General features: G+C 38.5%; 1 protein-coding gene across 8 annotated transcripts in view; it reads right to left on the minus strand.

Moving 5' to 3' along the window:
- Nucleotides 1–17,423, minus strand: part of LOC102966720 (serine protease 55-like) — a 51,673-nt gene that overhangs the window by 31,545 nt on the left and 2,705 nt on the right. For 3 of the 8 annotated variants that reach the window (XR_006216669.1, XR_006216668.1, XM_042983566.1), the window contains exons 1-3: nt 9,426–9,544; nt 1,096–1,193; nt 111–370 (exon numbers count right to left, since the gene is read on the minus strand). Coding sequence is in view for 6 of the 8 variants with exons in the window: in XM_042983566.1 (XP_042839500.1) it covers nt 111–370; nt 1,096–1,193; nt 9,426–9,443 (376 nt within the window). In the remaining 2 variants the exon portion in view is untranslated. Of the gene's footprint in view, nt 1–110; nt 371–1,095; nt 1,194–9,425; nt 9,545–10,126; nt 10,332–17,323 lie in introns of those variants that run through there. The other 5 variants (XM_042983568.1, XM_042983567.1, XM_042983570.1 and 2 more) reach the window with 5 other exon arrangements.

Consider the following 17,423-nt stretch of genomic DNA (forward strand, 5'->3'; position numbering starts at 1 on the left):
AGATCGCAAAGTTAGAGTAGTGAGGCCAAAATCTTCCAGAGCAACATGCTTTCTAGCCCAGGGAAACCTAAATGTAAGCTTTCTATGGATTTTTAAGGGAAGGCGCATACCATATTCATAAGCTGTCACCCACTCTGCCATCCAACATCTGTCCCAGATCCTTTCCTTCTTCTGCAAGCAGATGGGCATTTTGAAGTTAGTGAATTTTACTGGTGTGGCAAGCAGGAGCAGGGAGAGATCACTGTCAAGGTGGGGTGGTTTATAATCTTTGTGAATAATTATCTTCTGCACTTGCTTTCTCTCCAAGCGGACGTCGCTGAATATTCTGGTTCCCATGACCACAGTAACATTTCCCAATGCTATTTCTAACCTAAAAAATGAATATAATAACTCCAAATTATAATAATACTTACACTGTATTTCACACTTGTAGACAAATTTATCAACAGTACAATTTACAACTGAATACTGAAAAATCCAAAGCAGTGGGTGTGCAGTGGCCTAGAGAGTGGCTAGAGACAAGAGTGGCAGGAGTCAGCAGCCCAGACTCTGAGCTAGTGAATAATCAGCCCAGGGAAATTTCCTGGCTCAAGGAAATGGAATGAATAGATAGATAATAGAATGTGAATTCCTTGACAACAAAGAGTTTGACTGTCTTGTTTACCACTATATCACCAACACTTGGAATAGCACAATGGTAGGTGTTCATGAGTGTGTGTACAATGAACAAATACAGTGTATTGTCTACACATGTGGCGGGCAGAAGGGAAGACTTGTACTTATTTTCCATTACTGGGTGCATAGCTACAACTAGAAGTCAACCTTTGGATATGGCTCACTTAGAAGGAGAAAGTGGGTGTAGAGAAGATACTTTCTGGTACAAAGCCAATGGGAACAAACAGAGTTCATAAGCCTTGTGCACTAACCCGTTAAGCTACCCGGCCCAGACAAAAGGTAGAGAAGATTTGATGTAAATTAAGACAACGCTTCAGAAACTTACAGGGTTCTTGGGAAGCAATGTGCAGCTGTCAAAACCCACCACTGATGTATGATTGAGCCTCCACAGAGGTGTTTCCGTGAGATCTGGATACTCACTTGCCATGGGAACTCACCTTCCTGGACTTCAAACAATTCATGGAATCGTAACAATGATGAGTTTGAAAAGGCAGGTCGGTGGCCACATTGAACTTTGTCTGAGAGAGAAATGGAAGAGCCATTTGTACATAATGAGCACTGAGAAATCCTTTCTATCTAATATTCCCAGCATCTTCCTAGCTTAGACTAGTGCTAAAGTTGAGTGAAATAAGTGAGCAGGCACAGAGGGGACAGGTCTCAGAAAACACTAACAAAACACACCTCCAATGTCTGTCCCTCACATTCAAAAATAGCCGTGAGACCTGGAGAAGTCAGGGTGGAGATTCATTAGAGCTGTTAAGGGGTTGAGGTGACAATATGAAATGGCTAAAGATATGCAGGATCCATTCAGGAGATTGCAACCATGCAGAATTGGAAAAAGAAGAGTTAATATCAAGAATTTTAAACTATGCCAGAGGAATAACTACAAAGGGCCAAGAGGACTCCAAGAATACCATAAAGTTAGGGGAGAGTGAAAGGACTCAACTTGGCAGGGGAGCTCCTCCCCAAGGTTGGGGTTCAGAAATCACTAGAGAATGTGTGTTTGCAGCCCAAGGGAAAATAGAAGTTTTTAAGTCCCTATTGCTATTAAAGCAGGAAACACCCCTCTGAAGTACAGCTGGAGTGAGGCTGGAACGTCCCTTCTAGTAACAAGTAGACAAGAGCAGGTGGGAACTTAGGTGTCAAGAGACTGTTCATCAGCCAGGGGTGTCAATGTCTATGTTGGAATTGCTGCTGTGAGGGGGTGTAGGAGATTGGAAGGATTGGGGGAGATGATCAAAGAAAAAGATATGACCACAAGGTGGCAGTAGCACACACATGCTTTATTTGAACAGGTTTGCATGCAGTAGAAGCCCATTAACAGCCTGAGACCATCCAGAGGCTAAGGTATGAGAGCTACCATCCAGAAGGGGAGGAGAACAAGGGAACTCCCAGGTGAAAGAGATCAGAGAAGGAGCTTAACATCTAGGTAATATTGCTCAGCGGCACAAATGGGAGTCTCTGAGTCAGAGAGCAATGAAGGGCAGCAGTGGTGTGGGGTGTTTATAATCACAGGCTTTATCATACCTGTGACTAGCAGATATTGGATGCAGTTTCATGGGGTATGCAAGACAGGCAGGCTCTAAACATCTAAACTGCTTAGTTATGTTGAAAATAAATGGATGTGTAAAAAATTAAGTTTGGGACCAGCAGGCTTTGAGCTAATGGGTATCAGCTTGATATGAAGAAATAAACAATCTATGGTCTAGTAGACAAAAGCCATTTTGGGGGCCATTGATATAACAGCAGATCACTAAACAGGGGACAGGGTCAAGCTTATAGAAGGACCCATGGCAGGAGCCAAGCACTATTGGATGTCCTCTCCCTCCAACAGTCATATTGTAGGAGCAAGGAAAAGCAAACAGAAGCATGCCAGACAGAACCAGGAAAAATCGCCTTCCTTCTTCAGTATCTTTCTAGTACTTTCTACTGAGGATAATTTTTGTTTTACAGGTTGATTAAGATATAACTGACATATAACAGTGTGTAAGTTTAAGATGAACAGTGTGCTGATTTGATACATTTATATATTGCAAAATGATTACCACCATAGCGTTAACATCTCCACCACATCCCATTATTACCATTTCTTTTTTGTAGTCAGAACATTTAAGAACTCCCCTCTCAGCAACTTCCAAGTATATAATACAGTATTATTAACTATAATCACCATGTTATACATTATGTCCCCAGAATTTATTCATCTTCTAACTGGAAATATGTATCCTTTGACCAACCTTTCCCCATTTCTCTCACCCTAGGCCACTGGTAACTACAATTCTACTCTGTTTCTATGAGCTTGTTTTTTTCCAGATTCCATATATAAGTGAGATCATAAAGTATTTGTCCTCCTCTATCTGAATTATTTCACTCAGCATAATGCCTCAGGGTCCATTCATATTGTTGCAAATGGCAGTATTTCCTTATTTCTCATGGCTGAATAATTATCCATTCATCCATTGAAAGACACTTAAGTTGTTTCCATAATTTAGATGTTGTGAATAATGCTGAAATGAACATCAAAATACAGACATCTCTTTGAGATCCTGTTTTAATTTCCTTTGGATATATACCCAGAAGTGGGATTGCTGGATCATACAGCACCTCTATTTACAATTTTTAAAGAAAACTCCATTCTGTTTTCCATAGTGGCTGCATTAATTTACATTCCTTCCAACAGTGCACAAGGGTTCCCTTTTTTCTACATCCTTGCAAATACTTGTTATCTCTTGTCTTTTTGATAAAAGCTATTCTAGCAGGTGTGAGGTGATATCTAATTGTGGTTTTGATTTGCATTCTCCTGATGATTAGTAATGTCAATGTATCTATTCATGTTTCATGTGTCTAGTTAACCATTTGTATGTCTTCTTTGGGAAAATGTCTGTTCAGTCCCTCTCTCCATTTTTTAAACAAAAAAATTTGGCTATTAAATTATATATTTATATTCTTTATATATTTTGGATATTAAGCCCTTACTGGGTATTTGATTTGCAAACATTTTCTCCCATTCAGTAGGTTGTCTTTTAGTTTGTTGACTTTTTCTTTTGCTGAAGCATTTTAGTTTGCTATAGTTCCTCTTATTAATGTTTCCTTTTATTGCTTGTGTTTTGAGGGTCACAACCAAAAAATTTTTGTGAAGACCAATGTCACAGAACTTTTCCCCTTTGTTTTCTTATAAGAGTTTTATTGATGTTTAAGTCTTTAATCCATTTCAAGGGAATTTTGGTGTGTGGTATAAGGTATTCATTCATGTAATCATCTAGTTTTCCCAGAACCATTTATTTAAGAGACTGTTTTTCCCCACTGAGTATTCTTGGCTCCGTGTCAAATATTAGTTGACTATGTATGTGAGAGTTTATTTTTGGGCTGTCAATTTTTTCCCACTGGTCTTTGTGTCTGATTTTATTCACTATAGCTTTGTGTGATGTCTCCAAGTTTATTCTTTCTCAGAATTGCTTTAGCTATCCAGGGTCTTTGGTGATTCCATACAAATTTTAAGATTTTTCCTATTTCTGAGAAAAATGTTGGAATTTTGATAGAGATTACATTGCTTCCATAGATGATTTTGAGTAGTATGGAAATTTTAACAATATTAATTCTGATCCATAAAAATGGGCTATTTTTCCATTTGTTTGTGTCTTCAATTTTTTTCATCAAAGCCATAGTTTTCAGCGTAGAGATAATTCACCTTTTTGGTTAAATATATTCCTATTTTTGATGCTACTGTGAATGGGATTATTTTATTTCATTCTCAGATATATTATTGTTTGTCTATGGAAATGCAACTGATTTCTGTGTGTTGATCTTGTATCCTGAAAGTTTACTGAATTCATTGATTGTTTTTTTGGTGGAATATATGTATTTTCTATATATAAGACTACATCATCTGCAAACAAGACAATTTTACTTTTTCCTTTTTAGTTTGCAAGCCTTTTATTTTATTTTATTGCCTGATTTTTCTGGCTAGAACTTCCAGTGCCTTGTTGAGTAAGTGAGAATGGGTACCTTTGTCTTGTTCCTGGTCTTAAGAGGAAAAGCTTTCAATTTTTCTCCATACTCCATTGAGTATAATATTAGCAGTGGGTTTGTCATATATGGCCTTTATCATGTGGAGGAATGTTCCTCCCATACCCAATATGTTGAGCATTTGTATAATGAAATGATCATGTGTTTTGTCAAATGCTATTTCTGTATCTATTGAGATTTTTATCTTTCATTCAATTAATGTGGTGCATCACATGTATTGATTTGTGAACCTTGCTTTCATCCCAGGGATAAGTACCACTTGATCATGGTGTATCCTTTTAATGTGGTATTGATTTTGGTTTGCTAATATTTTGTTGAAAATTTGTATATCTAAATTCATTAGGGATATTGGTCAGAAGTTTTTTTTTTCTCTTATATCATCCTTATCTGGCTTTGGTATTAGAGTACACTGGCCTTGTGAAATCAGTTTGGGAATATAATGAAATAATACAATTAGAGTTTTAAATAATTTTTTTCAGATGAAATTTAACTGAGGTAAAAATGTCCCTCATAAATTAAATAAAAAGTATTATGTCCCTGTGTCTAGTGAGTTCAGCTGATGTAACTTAAGCAAAGCCATGTCCCATACTTGAGGACCTTGTTGGGTGCTTATTCCCCAATAAGTACCTCTGAAAGTCACTTCTTGTTTTTCATGTTAGTTGTAGAGGCCACCAAATACATGACCTAAATATGTGTGTAAAATTCATACTTAAATTTGTAATTTTATGCTAAAACTTTATATTATTAAGATTCTAGATTCTATTGTGTGTTAATAACCACTGGGAATGGATTAAAATTATCTAAAAATTCCTTACAAAGTTGTTGAAACATCTAAATGTGATTCAATGTAAAATTCAAACTAAAGTATTTTCATCAAAACATGTCAGTATGCTTTATAAGTTCTTATTGAAATCCAGAAAATATTTAAAAAATAGAAACCTACTACTCTCGTATTAAAGTTTTTTTTTTTAATTTTATTTTTTATTTCGTATGGAAGTTTTAACAGTCAACTGTTTTAAGATGTATGTTCTGTTAATTCCAAATATTATTTAGGTTACATTTTATGGTATTCTTAATTGGCTTTTAAATATTAGCTTACTAAGGGTGCTTGGGTGGCTCAGTTGGTTAAATGTCTGACTCTTGATTTTAACCCAGGTCATGATCCCAGTGTCATGGGATCGAGCCCTACATCAGGCTGTGCACTGAACATGGAGTCTGCTTAAGATTCTCTCTCTCTCTCTCTCTCTCTCTCTCTCCCTCCTTTGAGAGGGAGACACAGAATCTGAAGCAGTCTCCAAGACCTGAGCTGTCAGCACAGAATCTAACATGGGGCTCGAACTCAGGAGCCACAAGATCATGACCTGAGCCAAAGATCATGACTGAGCCACCCAGGTGCCCTGATACATTGCATTTCCATTTTTATTCGTTTTGAGATTTTAAATTTTCTCTTTTGATTTCTTCTTTAACCCATTGGTTGTTCAGAAGTGCACTGTTTAGTTTCCACATATTTGTAGATTTTCCATCTTTCCTTTTCTTCATTTCTAACTTCATTCCATTGTGGTCAGAAAAGGTAGTTGATATTATTTCAATGTTCTTAAAACTTCTAAGATTTTTTTTTGTGTTTTATCATATAATCTATGCTATAGAAGGTCCCCTGTGCACTCCGGAAAAATATGTGTTCTGCTGATGTTTGATAAAACATTCTATATATGTCTATTAAGTTTATTTGTTCTGGATTATGATTCAATACCAATGTTTTCTTTTGATTTTGTCTGGGTGTCCTATCCATTGTTGACAGTAGGATGTTAAATTCTCCTATTGTTAATTACATGTCTATTTCTCTCTTTGTATCCATTAGCATTTGTTTAATATATTCCAGTGCTGCAATGGTGGGTGCATATATATTTACTATTGCTATATTTCTTGATGTATTGACTTTTTATTTTTATTTATTTTTATTTCTTTATTCTTCTTTTTTCTTAATTAAATATAATTCATTGTCAGATTGGTTTCCATACAGCACCCAGTGCTCATCCCAACAAGTGCCCTCCTTAATGCCCATCACACACTTTCCCCCTCTCCCCCACTCCCATCAACCCTCAGTTTGTTCTCAGTATTTAAGAGTCTCTTATGGTTTGCCTCCCTCCCTCTCTGTAACTTTTTCCCCCCCTTCCCCTCCCCCATGGTCTCTGTTAAGTTTCTCAAGATTCATATATGAGTGAAAACATATGGTATCTGTCTTTCTCTGCCTGACTTATACTTTTTAATCATTATATAATATCCTTCTTTATCTCTTGTTATCTCTTTTGGCCTAAGGTATATTTTGTCTAATGCAAGTATGGCTACCTTCGCTTTTCTTTTGTTTCCCACTTGCATGAAATCTCTTTTTCCATCTCTTTACTTTGAGTCTAGGTGTGTCTTTAGAGATAAAATGAGTTTCCTGTAGGCAGCATATAGTTAAGTCTTCTTTTTTTTTTTTAATCCATCCAGACATTCCGTGCCTTTCCATTAATTAATTTAATTCATTTCATATTTAGAGTGACTGTTGACATGTAAAGACATACTACTGCCATCATTTCATTTGCCTTTTGGTTGTTTTGTATCTCCATTGTATCTTTTCCCCTGTTTCTGTCTATCTTTGTAAAGTGGTTGTTTTCCCTGGGGATTTGGTCAGTCTCCCCTTTTTTTATGTTTTGTGGCTCTACTCTAGGTTTTTAGTTTGTGGTTACTATGTGGCTTACATAAAACACTTCATATAAAAAATGTTGATAGCACCTAATCTTCATTTGGCTATAAAAGTTCTACCTTCTTACCCCTTTAATTTTATATTTTTAATGTCACAATTTACCTTTTCTTATTCTGTGAATTCATTGAGAAATTATAGTAGCTATAGTTATTTTTAATGCTCTTTTCCTTTAGCCTTTATAATATAATTAACACTGCATTCTAATATAGAGTGCCAGTTTCCTAATTCTGACTGTTTGTTTTTCACCTTTGCTAGAGTATTGTATACTTTCATTTGCTTTTATGTCACTGATTAGCATTTTTGTTTTTTTCATTTCATCCTGGAGGACTCTTTTCAGCATTTCTTACAAGACAGATCTAGTGACGGTGTACTCTCTCAGCTTTTGTTTGTCTGACAAAGGCTTTATTTCTCTTTCATATCTGAGGAATACCTTGCTGGATAAAGTATTCCTGGCTGGCAAGTTTTATCTTTCAACACTTTGAACATGTTGTTCCACTCTCTCCTGGCCTGTAGATTTTCTGCTGAGAAATCTGAAGATAGATGAATGAGGGTTCCTTTGTAGGTTACTTTCTTTTAAAAAAAAAATCTTGAACTCAACTTGTTTGTACATAAAATTTGAAACTAAATGGGTTGCATATCTAAATGTAAAATATGAATAATAAGCTTCTAGAAAATAACATAGGAAAATATCTTTATCAACTTGGGATGAGGAAAACGTTAATTTAAGACAAAATCATATAAATGCTGGAATAATGGCAGCTAACAAATTTTCAGTATTTACAAGGTGCCTGGCACTGTCCTCAGAACTTTATGCATATTTAACCCTCACAGTAACCTTAATATTACCATTTTACAGATGGAGAAATGAATACAAAGATATTTAGTAATTCATTCTGAGATGACATAGCAAGTATGTGGAGGAAATGTAATTAGTTGCAGACATTCTAACTTCAGAGCTCACATTATTCTACAGGTCTGATTGTGTTTATAATCTGGGATGAGAAGATCTTTCTAGCACATCAAATAAAAGCTAAGAACCATAAGTAAAAATATTGATGAACTTTTACATAAATTTAAAACTTTTACATTTTGTCCAAAATAGAGTTTGAAGAGTGTTGAAGAATTAGGAGAAAATGTTTTGCAGCACACATAAGAGACATAGGGCTAATGTCATTAAAATTTTTTTTTAAAGTTCCTACAAACCAGTTTACAACACCCATTCAAGTAGGAAAAATGAGAAAACTATAGGAACTGGTAATTCTCAAAAGAATAAATCAAAAATGTTACAAATAAGGAAAATGTTACAAATACAATGTTTACAAATGTAAAGGGTGGTCTTGTGACCAGATACATTTCAGAAATACCAGATTAAATAAAATTGTTCTATTTTCTTTACAGTGAGATTTCTCATAACTTTTACTTTGTGAGTATCCACTGTGACTCTACAGAAAAAGTAATGAAGAGAACATTTCTAAATCTTGTCTAACCATAAGCTTCTAATAGGACAAGGGGTCTACAGAACATACTTGAAAATGCTGCATTCATTCACTTGTTCTTATAATAATAGTCCTATAACTTTTCCCACTTTATGAGATTACATAATCTAATACGGGTTGTCTAAATTAATAAGGTATTTATTCCACTTATTCCACTTATTCCATAGTGGTCCCAGCACTATGCTGGGCTCAGAAAGGTGCTTAATACATTTACAAAGAGGGGAGTGGGGACTGGAGAAGCAGAGGCAATTGCTAATGTAACTCCAAGTCTCCTATATTTCCAGATCCTGAGGGATCATTTTAAATGGCATTATTCACTCAGCTCAAAATATCTACTTTGATTAATCAGTTGGGATCTCCTCATTTCCTGAGCCATTTGCTCTAACTCAACCTTCCCTCAGAATTCTACATCAACTCTACAGGAACCAGGTAAGAGGTTGCAGGCCTCTCTCCATCCTCTGCTCTGTTAGCCTGGCACAGACCTGACTCTTCTTGCGCATGCCCCTTGAGTGCCATGAGCAGTGGAATTAGAAGCTGGAGCATCTTCTTTTCATTCCAGTCCAGAATTGCTCAACCTATGCCTCTAGCCAAAGCTGATAAAGTGCCAGCTGCAACTGTTTCAGTTGGGGCCATCACAAATACATGGCCAAGCTGGTCCTGGGTGACATCATAGTAAGTCTGGGGTTAGAGAGGAAACAGGGGATGCAGGAAAGCCTGGCTTAATGAATCTGTGTGACCAATCCTTCCCTGTATTCCCTGTGCAGTGGGGAATAAAGAGATACCATGTTAGGCAAACTTTAATCTGCACACTCCCTTCCCGCTTTTGACTCTGAGCCTCTTGAGGAGCCACATAGTCTACCATTTGCTTTGGCATCAAAACTTCCTTAGGTAAGTTTTCATATGTTTTATCTCAAAGCCCGCTCTGACTTTTTAGAATATTTAACTGTCTTGTGACATTAATGGGGAGAGTGGTGGAGTGAAAGTATGTCATATAGTCACATATGCATGAAAAGATTACTCTGAGTATAACACAGAGATTATTTTAGAGAGGATGAAACTAGAAAAGAGAATAAAATTTAAGAAGTGGCTCCAGAAATGCAGATGAAAGATGGTGGTGGCCTAAAATAGTAAAGAGGGTGGGTGTATTAGCATGCCAAAGTTACCATAACAAAATATCACATACTGGGTGGCTTAAACAGCAGAAATTTCTCAGTTCTGGAGGCTAGGAAGTCCCAGGTCAAGTTTGTCAGCAGGATTGGTTTCCTTCTGAGGGCGATAATGGAAGAATCTGTTCCAGGCATCTCCCCTTGGTGTGCAGATGGCCACCCTCTTGCTACCTCTTCACATGGTCTTCTCTCTGTGGACATGTCCTCCTGGTATCTCTCCCTCTTTTTGAAAAAATTTTATTTTAATTCCAGTGTAGTTAACATACAGTGTTATATTAGTTTCAGGTGTACTATATAGCAATTCAACACTTTTAGACATGATCCAGTGCTCATCACAAGTACACTCCTTAATCCCCATCACCTCTTTCAACCATCCCCCACCTATGTCCCCACTGGTAACCATCTTCCTCTGTTTATAAGAACACAAGTCATATTGGATTAGACATAATTTTAACTTAATCATCTCTTTAAAAACCTTACCTCCAAATATGGTTACATTCTGAGGTACTGGGGGCTGGGACGTCAACATACAAATTTTAAGAGGGACACAGTTCAGCCTGTAACAGTGGAGTTACCAAGAAACAGATGCAATTGAGAGATACTAAAGAGGTTGAATATAAAAGTAATGTGATCAATGAGCTATACAGGATGAACAGGCAGGTACAAGTACAGATTTGAAAATTAGGGGTAGAAGTGTCAGTTGGAAAGTCATCCATTTATTGAAATCACCGGAATGAATGAGATTGTCCACTCAGAAGGTGTGGAGAGAAAAGCAAAGAGGGCCTAGGTCTGAGCCTGGAAGAACTGCCCACATTTACCATCATACAGAGGAAGCAGAGCTGGAAAAGGAGACTGGCAATTGTCCGAAGTACTATAGGAAAATAAGAAGAGGGTGTTTACTGTGCAAAATAGGACTAGAATGTTCCAAAGAGGAGCAATGCCTCCTGATTAAAGATAACCCCTCCACGTGTCCTCTGAACCTCGCCATCCTCCCACATCCTTAAGAATCTGATATTATCAATTATATACTCCCTTCCTTGTCCTCATGCTCCTTTTCTCTTCCACATCTTTCTCATCCCCATTTAAATGTGTTCAAGTCATTTCCACCTTAAAACCTTCTAAATAAACTACAGTCTCAAAATGCTCTCCCTCTACTCTGACTTACTCTATAGCTACCACACTATCTCTTCCCAGGTACAACAGTCTTTGTAAAGAATTTAAAGAATGACTATATGAGAGGTTAAATAAGGAAGTGCCAACTGCCTAAAGTAGCTGTTGTCTACAAGTAAAATAAGAACTCCTATTTTCCTTTATTCTCACAACAGTTCTGATAACAGATGTATGGGTTTTTCCACATCAAGCACTTCTCCAATTTTTAGTGGATATTGAATGGGTGTTCTACAGTTGAACTCAATTCTGACAACTAACTACCTGGAGTTAGTGCAGACCCCACAGGTTAAGGGCCAGTCCCACAACACTGCATCCACTTCAGATGCCAATCACAAATCTAGGTTGTCACTTACACTTCTGACTGACCCTCTATATATAAATCAGGAGTTCCTACGACCCCCCACCTCAGTTTCAATAATTTGCTAGAATAGCTCACAGAACTCAGTAAAGTGCTTTACTCACTATTACTAATTTATTATAAAGAATACAACTCAGGAATAACCGAATGGAAAAGATACATAGAACAAGGTATGGGAAGGGACATGGAGTTTTCAGGCCCTCTCTAGGTATGCCCCTGTTCCAGCACCATCATATGTTCACCAACCCAGATGTTCTCTGAGCTCCTTCAGTTAAGGTTTTTATGTAGGCATGATTGGCTAAATCACTGGCCACTGGTGATTAATTCAATCTCCAGCTCTGGGGCTGTAAGTTCTAACCTTCTAATCAGGAGATCTTCTAATCAGGAGATCAGTTCTCTATCCTAAGGGGTTTTTCAAGTCACCATATTAACATAAACTCAGGTGTGGTTGAAAAAGGCTTGTTATGGATAAAAAAAGAGACACTCCTTTCTTCTTTATCACCTGAGAGCTACTTTAGGGGCCACGACGAGAACCACATATTAAAACAAAGATGCTTCTATTGTTCTTAGACTTAATAAATTACAAAGATTTTAAGGGTTCTGGCCAGGGACCCAGATGAAGACCACAACATATATTTCTTATGATATTACAAGATTACAACCATATTCCTCAGTTACCTACAAGAATCCCCAGTTACCTACAAGTCTCCCTAGCTACCTAGAAGGCTTTCCAATTATGTACAAGTCTTGCTCCCTCATTCCTTAAGGTCTCTTCTGTCACCTTGTCAGTTAGACCTCCCCAAACACTCTGTTAAAAACACCTGCTACCTTCCCAATCTGCACTCCCTATACTCTTTCCCTGCTTTATTTTCCTATAGTACTTATGATCATCTGATAGAGTCTATATCTTCAGGATTTATTTAATTTCTTTCTCTTCCACTAGACTATAACCTTAGTGAGGGCAAGGGCTTCTCATTTTGTATTTACTCCTACATCCCTAGTTGTTAGAGAATTGCTTGGTACATATTAGACAATAAATAGTTGGAATGAATGAATGAATGAATGCCCTGAGAACAAAGGCTGGCCTCCCACTCAAGGTAGTTTGACATGGGAATGGTGTGCTTTTCCCTGATGAGTTGTATTATCTTGAACAAGTCAAAGTTTTTTTTCTCTCTCCTCCTGGGTTTTTCCAGAGGATGAGCCAAAATAATGTGAAAATTAACTATGGCTATATGTCTAAAAGCACAATGTGGAGTAGTAATGGACTTGGAGCTGGGAAGAACTGGGTTTGGATCCTGGCATATTTAGAGTAATTAGTCAGCATTATTCAGGTAAACAGAACCAATAGGCTATTATATATCAAACATGTAATGATTTATTATTATAAGGAATTGGCTCATGCAATTATGTAGGCTAAGAAGTCCCATTATCTGCCATCTGCAAACTGGAGACCCAAGAAAGCCATTGATGTAGTATGAAGCCAGAGAGCCAGAAGGCCAATGGTGTAGTTCTAGTCCAAGTCCAAATGCCTGAGAAACAAGAAAAATGGTGATGTAAGTTCTACTCCAACTCTAAAAGCCTGAGATCCAGAGGGTTAATTGTGTAAGTCAGAGGGCCGAAGGCTGATGTCACAGCTCACATAATCAAGCAGAGAGAAAAATTTCCCCTCTTCCACCTTTTTGTTCTATTCAGGCCTTCAAGTGATTGGAAAATGTCTGCCCACATTGGGAAGGGCCATCTTCTTTATTCTATGGACAAATTCAAATGCTAATCTCATCTGAAAACACCCTCACAGACACACTCAGAAATAATGTTTAACTAAATATCTGGGCACTCCATGATCCAATCAAGTTAACACATAAAATTAACCCCTAGATCCAGTAACTTGTGATCTGGTCTGGTTCCTTAACTTGTCCTAGGTTGCTTTCTTCACTGTGAAATGAGGAAAGGAGATAACTTGGTCTAGTTTACAGAGTTGTTCTCCAGATTAAATGTGATGGGAAATGCAAAACCTTGACATGCAGGAAGCCATCAGAACCAGCCAGTGCCTTATCCTTCCACAACGCCAGGTACCTCACTCAGAATCCAAGAGGGTTAGATGTAAAGATGACCTCAGAGACTGTATACCTAGGACAATGATCATGATCTTCCCCTGACCAAAAATGCAAAGTTGGTGATTAACTTGTAAACTGGACTCCAGAACACTACTGCATCATCACAGCAAGTATCTTTGGGATGCATTACAATGCAGTTGTGGACTGCATGTGTGTATCCCCCTCCAAATTCATTTGTTGAGACCTAACTCCAATGTGACAGGATTTGGAAGTGGGCCTTTGAAAGATAATTAGGTCATGAGGGTGGAGTCCTCGTGAATTGGATTAGTGTCCTTATAAGAGACAGGGAGAGATCTCTCACTTGCCATGTGAGGACCCACTGAAAAGGCAGCTGTTTGAAAACCATGAAGAGAGCCCTAAGAACCAACCATACTGGCACCCTGAGTTTGGATTTCCAACTTCCAGAACTATGAGATATAAATATCTGTTGATTAAGTCACTCAGTCTAGGGCACATGTAGGCCTTGAATAACATGGATTTTTAACTGCACAAGTCCACTTACACATATTTTTTCCAATAAATTCTGTGGAAAAATTTTTGGAGATTTGCAAAAATTTGGGAAAACAGACAAATTGCATAGCCTAGAAATATCAAAAAAATTTAAAATTTTGGTGTGCCACAAATGCACAAAATATATGTATATACTAGATTATTTTCTCATTTACTGCTATAAAATACACACATATTTCTTTAAAAAGGTTAAAATTTGTCAAAGCATAGGCACACAAAAATTATAGACCATACATGGAACAATTCACAGTCAAATAAGAAATAATAAGTAAACATAAAAATGCAGTATTAAATCATAACTGCATAAAATTAACCCTACTGTATACTGTACTACTGTAATAATTTCATAACCATCTCCCATTGCTATTGCAGTGAGCTCCACTGTTGGGAGTATCCACTTAAAATGCTGTGATGCCAAGCTGTTGTCTTTCCAGTAAATTGTATATTGCAGTAAAAAGTGATCTCTCATGGTTCTTGTGTATTTTTCATTATGTTTAGTGCAATACTATAAACCTTGAGTAACACTATACACCCATATGAAGTGTTACTAGTGATACTGATAGTGATCCCAAGAAGCAGAAAAAAAGTCATGACATTACAAGAAAAAGTTTCTTTCAAATGTATCATACGCTGACATGTGCAGCTGTGGTTGCCCGCCATTTCCAAGATAAATGAATCCAGCATAAGGACGTTTGTAACAAAAAGAAAAGGAAATCCATGAAGACATCACTGCAGCTATGCCAGCAGGTGCAAAAACCTTGAAATTTTTGCAAAGTATCTTTTTATCTCATATTAAAAATGCAGCTTTCATATGGGTGCAAGATTACTATAAGAAAGGCATGCCTCTAGCCTCTAATATGATTTCAGGAAAAGCAATGTCATTATATAACAACAAAGCAAAAGGAAGGCAAAGGATCTAAACTGGTGAATTTAATGCCAACAAAGGATAGTTTGATAATTTTAAAAAGAGGTTTAGATTAAAAAATGTCAAGATAACAGGAGAGCAGCTTCTGCTGACCAAGAAGCAGCAGATGAGTTCCTAGATGGCATTAAGAAAAGGACACCTACCAGAAGAAGCCAAGATGGCGGAACAGCATGGAAGTTTTTTGTGTGTCTCGCATCCATGTAATACAGCCAGACCAACACTAAACCATCCTGCACACCTATTGGAGGATTGGAGGATTAACACAACAATCTGCACAACCTGAACCACAGAATTCACCAGGTATGCGCAGCGCTGACAAGTGAACTTGGGGAGTGAGAAGCTGCGGGAAGGGAGGTGCTTCTGCGGGTGGAGAGAGGATGGAGACCAGGGGGAGAACACAGGAAAAGCACCCCTCCCCAAAAGCAGCTGGAGAGAACGTAATAAATTGGAAATAGCCGCAGGGACTAAACTAAAAAGGGAGAAAGGAGAAAGGAGAGGGTTGGAATTCCATTAAGACTGTAAACAAGGAAAGTGCAAAGGCTGCAACTCCACAGCTAGATACCTGGCAGTGCTTTGCCTAATTCAGGGGGAGGTATTTCAATTGTAGTCTATAGGAATGGTACCCACTGGAGATGTGGCTGTGTACAGTGGCTCTGTCCCCACCTGTTCCCCTCCATCAGTTCAGGCATTTTGTAATCTCCTGTTATAGTGAAAAGGCTTGACAAAAGAGAAAAAATGCTGGGCAGTGAATGAGTATTTCACAAGAAACAGGGCCCAAGTCATATTAACAGGAAAGATATAGACACAGAAGGAAATGGATCTTCCTAGAGGTGAGCTGTGCTTGTGTCCAGATATTTTTGTAGAAGATGAGCAGCAGTTTAGGGGATGTGCCCATCATCCTTGCCTCCCCACAAGTAGAGATTAGCAGTAAGGGTCCAGGTTCCTCCCCTCTACATCCACATCCCCAGAACCTGAGCAAAGGGGAAAACCACCAGCATTCAGTAGCGGTGTGAGTAGCAGGGCCAGGGGAGGAAGAAAGCTGAGTCTAAAGAAAGAGCAGAGGGAAAGCAGGAGCTTCCCAGTGAGTAGGGCCCAGTGACCCGGTATGCTTTGGTACCTTTACCCATATGCAAGTAAAAGAAAAAAAAAAAAAGTTAGCCCTTCATCAGGCCTCCTCTGTTTGAAGAGGCAGATTATCATAAAGAACAGATGGGGAATGCACCATCCCATGGCCACAAAACAGGCCCTGGCCCCACCCTCAGAAAGGACACCTAGATGCTGAGGAGCAGCTACCTGCAAGGGTAGGACAAGAGGAGGAGTGAGTGACTTGTCCTGGAATTTCTCCCCTCAGGAAGTAGCTGGAGCCACATTCTTGGTATAGTAAAGAGGGGCCACCACCCAAGTCACATGATCTTATTTTGGGCTTTATAACTTTACTGGTGGACCCTATCATTCCTTTTTTTGGAAGTAAGAACACCAAGGGAGCAGGCTAGACAGAGTAGACATCGTGGTCTGGAAAATGACCTGTGGTCACTTTGGGAACTGAAATTAGTGAGATTCACTTCCTAACACTGGGCCTGGCCAGTGGCCAGAAAGGCAGTACTGAGGATGGTTAGGTAAAGTCCCAAATAAGTGTGCTGAAAGTTCAGGGGGAAAATAGTAAGGTCTAAATCCCATGACTGAGGTGTTGACATAAGGAGAAGCCATGGACCAGGAATTTACACCTCAGATCTGACCTTTCCATCTTTAGAAATGGACAGGGGCATATCTGGAGATTTGGAGGCCATGCATAATCAACCCAGAAAGTGGTGGGAGCAAGGATTGTCACCGGCTGGGTTGGGCATGAGGGGACGCCAGAGCCTCTGAACCCAGCATGGGAGGGTCACACCTGCAGCTTCAGATCAGAGGCCTGAGCAGAAAACCTTAAGGGCAAATGTACTGGGTAGAGCATTAGTGCTGGGAGAGGCCTCTTGGCCTCCTGGAACTTCTGCCCAATCTATAGATCCAGCCTGGCAACCCCTTGCTGATGTCTTATACACAGATTCACAGAGAACCCTTTACATGACGAGCTTTGTGGAATAGGCATTTGAGCCTTTAAAAAGGGTGGGAGTGACAGAGACAAAAGCAAGGTGCCTACCAAGGACTCAGTGAGGGACAGGTCCTGCCCAGATCAGCAGGAAGGGAAGCTTAGACAAGAAGGCTTCAAGGATGAGGTCCTTCTGTGCAACCACCTTGAA

This window comes from Panthera tigris, chromosome B1 (genome assembly GCF_018350195.1).
Source record: "Panthera tigris isolate Pti1 chromosome B1, P.tigris_Pti1_mat1.1, whole genome shotgun sequence".
NCBI lineage: Eukaryota > Metazoa > Chordata > Mammalia > Carnivora > Felidae > Panthera > Panthera tigris.